General features: G+C 44.3%; 1 protein-coding gene across 1 annotated transcript; it reads left to right on the top strand.

Moving 5' to 3' along the window:
• The first annotated feature begins 253 nt into the window (after positions 1–253).
• CHRNA1 (cholinergic receptor nicotinic alpha 1 subunit) lies at positions 254–9,496 on the top strand. Its single transcript, XM_059820169.1, has 9 exons — positions 254–491; positions 2,412–2,557; positions 2,708–2,752; positions 3,182–3,291; positions 3,528–3,723; positions 4,343–4,580; positions 5,708–5,931; positions 7,172–7,411; positions 9,365–9,496. Exons 1-9 carry the CDS (start codon positions 452–454, stop codon positions 9,494–9,496), a joined length of 1,371 nt encoding a protein of 456 aa, XP_059676152.1. The 5' UTR covers positions 254–451.
• The last annotated feature ends 424 nt before the right edge of the window (positions 9,497–9,920 follow it).

Below are 9,920 nucleotides of genomic sequence, written 5' to 3'. Positions count from 1 at the left end.
TTACTGTGATCTCTTTTCCCTCAGAGAAACAAAATCCCAAATCTGGCAAGCTGCTCTGGTCAAAAAGGATGATGCACAGCTTTGGGTCTCCAGCTCGGGAAGTTTCCGAGATCTCACTGAGATGTTCAGATAATGTACAGATAATCCTTTCTTATCTTCATTTATAGATTTATTTGTTTATTAAGTCACAGATCGCATTGCCACTTAGAAAAAATGACCTTCTGTAAACGGCGGAAGATACTTGACTGGTGAAACGCAGCGTGCTCCCATTTCCAACCCAGCGGCACAGTGGCCCTCAGCTGTCATTCCCAGAAACAGCTGCTGTAAATCAATACCTCGGCGGTTATATTTCGCCTGCACCCTGGCAGGAGGCAGCACAGCCCTCCTCTGAAGAGACCTTAAAGGCGTTTGTGTGACTCCGTTTGCATGACTGCAGCAAGAGGGAGCCGGGATGATGAAGATCCATCTCATACTCCTCCTCGTCTCTGCAGGTAAAGGTGTTCCAGCCATTACCTTGAACGCGGATCAGCTCCTTCCTGAGCGTGCAGGACCAGGGCTTTGCGTATACATTGGTATCAGTGAATGCATGTTCTGGGAGCAGCCTGTCCTGCTGATAAGGTTTTATGAACACACCAAATTGTTTAAATGAGAGCTTTGGAGTGCATTGGTAACAGCTCAGATATTTGTAATTTCAGACACCAGATACTTTGAAGTGAGAAATTTTTGTGTTAAGTTGTTTTTCTCTCTGTCATCTTTTTGCCATGCTCCCATTTACTCTAGTGCTACATGCATTTCAAAATGTGCCAAAAGATCTAGTAAACATGGCTTGAAATGTAAAAATTCATTACAAGAAATATTAAGTTTTGGGACTACTGACAAGGAACAGAATTGATTTGCAGCTACATGTGTTGTACCAGGATAATTCTTTTTAAACTGTCCCTTAAAAGAATAAGTATTTTGTGATCCTAAAAACTTTTCACCAAATTTAAGCAGTATACTAATTTCCTACCAAGCCACACCGGAAGGTAGCAATGTGAAGGATTTTAATTGGATTAATAAAGCATAGCAAAGAGCTTGACTTAGATATGATGGTGTGACTATAACTTAAAAACTGAAAGACGACCCCTGCCCATCCCAGCACAGCCTCCTGGCAGGGGAAGCGAGCAGTGCTTGTCTGCTGCAGACAGCTTGTCTCAATGGCATCCCAGTATTTTAATACCGTCTCATGGCAGGACAAGCCCGAGACAGAATCCTTGGCATCTCAGCACAACTACATAAAAGGAGCTGATGAAAAGTCAGTTAGGAAACAAGGGGAAATCCTGGCTTAGGTTGGAGTCAGCAGCAAAATACTTGTTGACTTCAATGGCCCGGGATTCAAAGAGAGAGGGAAAGGCAAGGATGGGATCTGCCAAAAATGCTTGAGGCGAGGCTCAGCTGTTCTGTTCCCTCTCACTACCTTTAAAAGGGGGTGCATACAAAAACATCCCCACGCCCCTCTTCCATTTGCTTTACTCCCCTACAGCAGCTACAGTCCGGGTACATGACGCGGCCGCTTGTTCTGCAACAGGCGATCCGGAAACGGGGTTTGTCTGTGAGGTGGGAATCTGAGCCCTCACCCCTTGGGAGTACAATGCCATACACACGCACTGCTAAAGCTGCACTGAAAAAACGCTGCTACCTGCCATTTTCACTCGTGATGCTCTCCTCACAAGGGCTCTTTGTGTAGCGCTGCCGAGTCACGCTGAGCAGTCTGCGGGCAGAGCTCTCCAAGGGCAGGTTGAGACCTTCCCTGAGGAGAGGGAAATATGAGACTGCATGGGGAATGGTTTCCTTCTCTCTCACCATGAACACAACCTGAGCAACTCCCATCGTGGAGAGGAGCTCCTGCTCTGCTTAGACTTCGGATGCAGGGAGTCTGGATGGTGCTTTCACCTCAATGACTGTTGCGCTTGGCCCTGTCCTTTAGTGTTACTGTCACAGGCAAGTCTGTGGAATTGAAGGTGGAGAAGACTACATCAGAAATCTCTGATTATGGGTATTCCCTGCGCTTAACTGTCCACAAATATTGCATGTAAGCACAGTTGTGGTTTGGGAGAGCCTGGAGGAGATTCCTAATGCTCGGTCTGATGTCCACAATCACGGCTATTTGGCTTTGTTCATCTGCTGGTTGGAGGCTGTTGTTGCCTTACTCCCAAGCTGACCTCCAGATCAGATAGGTAGTTACCCCTGCTGACGGTATTTGCAATGCACGTAATGGACACCTGAAAAAAGGAGTCACACAGAGGACTCGGTGTCCACCCGCCGCCAGCAGCTTGCTGTTGACAGCATGTCCTTCATGCCCACCTCAGACTGATGGTGCTGCAGCCTGTCCCCTGTCCCATCCCACTGATGCCACCCCTGCTGTTCTGCAGCTGGGCTGGCCCTGTGCTACGAACACGAGACTCGCCTTGTTGAGGACTTGTTCAGGGACTACAACAAGGTGGTGCGCCCAGTGGAGGACCATCGGGACGCCGTCGTCGTCACCGTCGGTCTGCAGCTCATTCAGCTTATTAGCGTGGTACGGTATGAATGTGTGGTACATGTTAAACTGCTGGTTATGTGATAGTGCCAAACGGTGTCATTTTTCTGAGAAAACAATTTTTCTCCCTTAATCCTGATTTTTGCTGCTACTGTCTCCTTTTCTTTCTTTTTCTTTTTTTTTTTTCAGGATGAAGTAAATCAGATTGTAACAACCAACGTACGCCTGAAACAGGTAACTCTAAATATTGCTAACCATTTCATCCAATTTAAATAAATGCACTGGACACAGCCAGGAATGAATGACTCTTATACTTTCAGGGGCAACTTGGACAGGTGGGTCAGCTAGCAGAGTGTTTCTTCTTTCTGGGATCTCAAGAACAAAATGCACTAGACACTGAAAGCCTTAAGAAAAGCGTTTTGCATTGTATTTCAAACAGTAGACTTCTGGTATCCTTATCTTTTATATTATTTTCTTTTTTTAATAAGCTTCTTAAACCAAAATTTAAGTTAATGTAAAAAATTAGCTGGGGGTCCCACTAGCATATGTTTATGCTTACCTGCATGTCCCAAAGCAAGGGAGGTGCATGTTTCTAGGAATTACCAAGACTACCCCCAGAAGTGCTGGGAGAGGCTCTCAGTGGCTGAAATCCTTCCTCTTTAGCAATGGACGGACGTCAACCTCAAGTGGAATCCAGATGACTACGGTGGTGTGAAAAAAATCCGCATCCCCTCAGATGATATCTGGCGGCCAGACCTTGTTCTTTACAACAAGTAAGGGGTGCCAGCTGCCTGGAGAGGGGGGGTAGCTCTGCCCCGTGGCACCTCTATGGTGGGGCTGCTTTCCCACGGCATCTGGGCCAGCGGATAGCATTCCTCAGAGCAAGCTTCTCCAGGAGCAGGGACAATGACACTGGGGGGACCAGTCAATCCGCAGCCAGAGAACTCCTTTTGTGACTATGTTAATTGTGCTGCCCATATTGCTGTTAATGTCCTTGTTCCTTTTGCAGCGCAGACGGTGATTTTGCCATCGTTAAATACACCAAAGTCCTTCTGGAGCACACAGGCCTGATCACCTGGACACCACCAGCTATTTTTAAAAGTTACTGTGAAATTATAGTCACGCACTTCCCATTTGACCAGCAGAACTGCAGTATGAAGTTGGGAACTTGGACATACGATGGTACCGTGGTTGTTATTAACCCGGTAAGCAAGGAGTTTTTAATTGGGAAAAGCAGTAAAGACCTGGATATGTTTTTAAGGAAATCTCAGATTTAGAATGGCATATAAACTTGTTTTGACTGAAAAACAAGCAGGCACTAACTGTAAAAATATAAAAGCCCTATTTGTAGGTCTAGCACAACATTTCCTGGTTTGGCTTCTAAAATTCTGCATATGCATAATTGCTGGGCCCTAACAGTCTTCTACGTGTCTATCCTCCAGCAGTTTCACACCATTCCTTATGGTGCTGCCTGTTCTGCTTTTGTTTGTTTTCTCATTTTTGGGGGGAGGATGCTTTTTCACTGCTCATGACTTCACATTTCCAAGGACTCTTTCCCTCTCCTCTCAGGTACTTCTCCTATCTGTAAATATTTAATCAGTCTTTCTCTTTAGTCAAATATCCCTGACTGTTTCTGTAAAATATTTAGTTGCATGCTGTGTAGAGGATGATATTCTAAGGCAAAAGAACATAGATAAGGGTGGTTTGCTCACAAAAATGCATGAAGTGCCTGAGTTATTGTGAATCCTGTTCCTGAGTGACTGCCAAGTTTTGATTTTGTTCAGAACATCTAATATTAAGAATTTGTATATTTTTTTCTGTCAGGAGAGTGATCGTCCAGATCTGAGTAACTTCATGGAGAGTGGGGAGTGGGTGATGAAGGACTACCGTGGCTGGAAGCACTGGGTTTACTACGCTTGCTGCCCTGATACCCCCTACCTGGATATCACCTACCACTTCCTCATGCAGCGCCTGCCTCTCTACTTCATCGTCAATGTCATCATTCCCTGCCTGCTCTTCTCCTTTTTAACCGGGTTAGTTTTTTACCTACCCACAGATTCAGGTACGTGAATTGATTCATTCTGCTGCCTTAGAAATTGCTCTTCTAACAAGTTTCTGAGAAATTCTGAGTATTTTAAATCACCAGCCAACTTGAAGGGCAGCGCTTGCTAACACTGGACATTTCCACTCAAAACAACCGCTCTAAACATTCTGCAAATAAAGGGTAACTGCTGAAAGCTAAAAGTATTGATATCAATAAATTGGGTTGATTTCCCATAGAAGTTACTGCTTAACTATCTAGTTAACTTCTGCAAAACAGAGATTTAGCTAGTTGATTTTGATGTTTTGCCATAGGTAGGTAGTGTGTTAGTACGTCACGCAGTAACTGAGCACACAAGGGGTGAGTGAGGCCCTTCGGCACTGTGTTAGAACAGAAATCTTGTTGTCTGTTCCACAGAAATTACCTCGTGTGACATGAAGAGTAATCCTGGACTCTTCTGGCCTCCTTTGTCCCCATTGAGCAGCTCTTCCTCCCTGCAACCATTTCCTCTGCTTCATTCATTTTACCTTGTGTCAGCTTTTCATACTGCTTAATTTCATTAAGACCCTTCTATGAAATACTTATTGTATTTTTTTTTCAGTGGAAAACTTTACAGAAAGTTGAACTGGATAGAAAAAATGATGGGTGAATCATGTTTTGTGGTTCAGTTTTGACATCCCACATACTGGAAGATCTCAAATAGCAACTGACCTCTGGTGTCAGATGTAATTTTTTTTCTGCCTACTCAGCCCAGCATGAGCCTGCCAGAGAGTAAGGCACGTGAACCCCCCGGAGGCTGTGGAGCAAGCATTAGTCAGGTGCATATAATATACTTCATCATTCAAAATGCACAGCCCATGAAGTGCTCCTGGCAAGTAAGCTTTCCATATCTGTCACCCATACCTCAGCCCCGTCACACCTGGTGATTCCCACCTTAATGCTGGCACTGATGCTGTTAGGCTCTCAGGTTTGGCCAGCCTACTTACTGCTTTGGATGCTGGGAGAGATGATAGCACTCCAGATGCACACGCATGTACATGTGTGAATAGCCATCATCCACATCCTAACTTCTCAAATAAATACTCTCTGTACTGAATGATAGGAACAGCAATGGTATTATTATTTTTAATTTTTTTTTTGCATGGCAGGTGAGAAAATGACTCTCAGCATCTCTGTCCTGCTGTCTTTGACTGTATTCCTTCTGGTCATTGTGGAGCTGATTCCCTCCACCTCCAGTGCAGTGCCTCTGATAGGCAAATACATGTTGTTTACAATGGTGTTTGTCATTGCTTCAATCATCATCACGGTCATCGTCATCAACACCCACCACCGCTCCCCAAGCACTCACACCATGCCACACTGGGTCAGGAAGGTGAGCTATATGGCTTTGCATGTTTCCTGGTTTCCACTGAGCACTCCGTATTTTATTGGCAGTTTTCTAATAAAAGTCAACAAGACTTGGGGAAGTAAATGCATCACGGTAAATCTCTCTAGGCATAAGAGCCAGTGTTTACTACTTAGCTGTGCATAAAGTCAGCAAGACTGCTAAGGTGCTCCTTTAAGTAACAGAATTGTCCACTGAGGTAGAGTCTTGCAGGGAACAGATGAGTCAAAACACAGGCAGCTGAAGGTACAGGGAAAAGAAAATGGGCCAGCTGGACTCAAATTGCATTTTCTGATCTAATTCTCCATCTGACTGCAAAACACTGCTGCCTGCCAGTGGCCAAGTTCACCAGCCCGTGTAAGTGCAGAGCAGAAAGGCCATTGGGGATACCTGCGTTCAGCATCCCATTTTGTAAAAGAGAGTTTAACAAAAGCCATGATCTTCTATGTACTTTTCCAATCAATACAGTTACTCTGCTGTCCTTCGGATCCTTGCACACTAGTCTAAATGGTAACCACGAGATGTAGAAAAAATAGGATGTCTGTCATTACAAGTTCTTTGCCAGGGAGACAGTACCAAAGGGAATCCATTCAGTTATTCTTGCCTTTTTTAAGCCTGCCTGGTTTCATATTAAACCATGGCATGAATAGGAGATTGTTCTGTGTATTGTAATTATACATTTAAGGCTACAGCTTACATCAGATTCACTCTGCAGCATGAACAATCCCAGCAGAAGAGAGATTTCAACAGGCAAACACTGCATGCCCTTAAAATTGCTCTGGCAGCAAGCCTCCATTATTCCAAAGGAAATTATTGTAAACCTTATATGCACGTGTAACAAACATTTGTAATAGCAAAGTCAAACATAAGTAGCCAAAAGAGATCCTTCGCAGTCCATTCTTCAAGCCAGATTTGTAAGCAATATGTTCCAAATTAGATGAGGGTCTGCTCTGGGACGTAGCACCCCCCTTACGGCGGGGGGGAAATGGTTTCCAGAAAATGTGCGACAGGCCTTCGGGTGACTCCATCTGCCCCAGGGCATAAGGCTGACAAAAACCCCAGTGTGACTAAGGCGAAGGCTGTGACATACTCCAAGAGGGAATCTGTAGCCGATCCAGCGCAGGAAGTGATTTGGGACTGGAGAGCTTGCCTTTGTTCAGTACACAGCTGCATCTGTAACACAGCCCCCCTGACCAGCAACTGTCGTCTTCTCCCTCTTTGTTTTCAGATCTTTATTGACACAATCCCAAACGTCATGTTTTTCTCTACAATGAAACGACCATCCAGGGATAAACAAGACAAAAGTATTTTTGCAGAAGACATTGATATTTCTGAAATTTCTGGGAAGCCAGGTTCTGTGCCTGTCAACTTCTACTCCCCGCTTACCAAAAATCCAGATGTGAAAAATGCTATAGAGGGAATCAAATACATTGCAGAAACGATGAAATCGGACCAAGAAGCCAGTAATGTAAGGCATTTTTTGTGCATGATTCATTTCTTGCTTTCAAATTGCTACTTTTTTTTTTTTTTTTTTTGGCAAAATATCCATGCCTCAGAAAAACACTCCAAACTCAGTTTTGGCTTTAGCAGGGGACAGTCTTCTCCCCTTGATGCAGTCAACAAGGAGCGACAGATAATAGTCGCACATGGCAATTGAATCTTGGTCAAAAAAAAAGGGAAAGGAAAAAAAAGTGGCAGTGCTAAGGTTTTCCAAATGTGGTATGTGAAGCCATAAAGATGGAGTGTCTGTGCAAAGCAGTTTCAAGAGCTGTAAGCAAGTTCTAAAACACATTCCTCCTGTCTCCCACTCGGGCATCTTCCCCCTGCAGTAAGCAATCTCCTGTGCTTTTGAAAAGCTAGGAAGCAAACCGGACTCCAAAAGGCTAGTATTTTTATCTGGGAAGTGTTAAATGTAACTTACAAATGATTATTCCAATTTCAATAAGGTTTTGGTTTATTCCTGTGAATGCTACAAGTAGTCCCTGCAAGTGAAGCATGTCATGAGCTACTCTGATTACTGACTTTTTCCACGTTGCAAGCCAAAGGAAGGATAAATGCGTGTAGAGTCACATATGGCAGTGTTCCCCACGAAAACCTAGCTCTGCCTCTTTCTAGCACATTCAATGCAATTAACCCCCTCTTTTATTTCAGTTATCACAGCTCACGCAGCTTTTGCATGGATAATTCAGTACCAGTACTTCACCTGTCTAAATGATCACAGATCTTCCGTGCTGAGCTCCAGGCTAGCCTGAAGACGGAGAGAGAGTTCTCTGGGACAATAATTTGGCCCGTGCCCTTGAAAAGGAGGCGCCTCCTTCTCACGGGAAGAATTCACACCACGGTGTTTTTCCTGTGACCAAATTCCTGGAGCATGTGGGATGGCTCTGGCTGTAGTCTCATGTTCCCCATGACTCCTATGCCTCTCTGCAGATAAAGCGTTACCCTCAGCAGGGCTGGCATGGCTTCAGCATCTCTGGGCTTCGCTTCCTCCTAGACTTACAAGGAGGGTCTTCAGGTTACCGGCAAGTGCTCCTTTCGGAAGTGGAGCCCAGCTGCTTGTGTCATCTGGGCGCTGTTGATATCACTTCCAGGGGATTTCAGAAGTCAAGTTCCCCAAATAAACTGAAAGTTGTGGCTTCTGAAGGCTGCCACTTCATTGCATTCACTTACGAACCACCTCAGAACAGATTTGATTATCAGTGTCCTCTAGATAAATTAGAACAGCCTCTTCTACTTGTGGGACAACTAAGGCAGAAGTAGAGGATGCCTTAGGCCAGTACGTGTTGCTCCGTAAGGCCAGAGGTACCGGGTGGAAATCCTGAGCCCTGCTGCGCTTAGCACCTCACACTCCGCTCTCTCTTACGGTGCTGGGTTCCCACCAAGAGCATCCAGTGAAAAGGCAGTCGCAGAGCAAGTGGTTCACGGTGCCCCACAACTGGAAAAAAGACTAAGGGAGCTACCAAGAAGGTTTTCTCAGACCTTGGAGTGTATACTAGGCATGGAAAGCAGGGACGAGAGCTTAATTAATGGAAATTGCTTAGATATCCCATGAGAATGAAAAAGCAATAGAAAAACAAAAGCCACTTGGATCAAACTGAGCATTTTGCTTTCAGCGTTTTAAACTCTCTCTCAAAAGCAAGCATTTGCCTAAAAATTAAGCTTTTCACCATTTCTTTTTAATTAAATTGTTCACCAAATTGCCAGGGTTTCTAAACAGTTTAGTCCTGAAACTTGCATTTCTAGGTTGCTTAGGCTTTCTGAACCACTGACCTGCTTTTGAGAAGAAAATGAGTATTTTTTGCATAATAATAGTGGAGTTTAAGGAAGAGCCTTTCTGTTGTTCAAGACAGTAAATTACAAGAATGCCCGTAACAAACATGGCTCTGCAGAGATTTTACCATCTCCTTTGTTTCTTTCCCAGGCTGCAGAAGAATGGAAGTTTGTTGCGATGGTGGTTGATCATCTTCTCCTTGGCATATTTATGCTAGTTTGTATTATAGGAACATTAGCCGTATTTGCTGGTCGCCTTATTGAATTAAATCAGCAGGGATGAACATCAACTGGAAACTATTTGCTACCCTGGTCAGCGTCTGAAAGCATCTTAACCATCAAAACCTGGCCAGCCTCTGAAAGTTTCACAGACAGGAATTGGTCCCTGCTGGGAAAGAGCAGGGATAATAAAACATAAGGCTCCATACTTAGCACTTCTGAGCTGCTGCTCAGTGGCATTTCATTGCCAAAAAGAAACACTGGCGCTACTGGTAGACTGAATGGCTGTCAGCCAGGTTTTGATCCATTTTACCATTTATTAAAAATGCTAATGTATTAATAAGACTGTCTGACTTTGTAACCTACAGATACAATTCCAGCGAAATCAATAGTAGTGTAATAAGCTGTAGCTGAGCTGTAAATCTGTATCCAACTCTAGTGTTCAAGCTGTTTTCAATATCTGCTCTGTGGTTTTTTTATTGGCAGAG

This window comes from Gavia stellata, chromosome 8 (genome assembly GCF_030936135.1).
Source record: "Gavia stellata isolate bGavSte3 chromosome 8, bGavSte3.hap2, whole genome shotgun sequence".
NCBI classification, from domain to species: Eukaryota; Metazoa; Chordata; class Aves; order Gaviiformes; family Gaviidae; genus Gavia; species Gavia stellata.
This window is presented reverse-complemented; position numbering and strand designations above follow the sequence as displayed.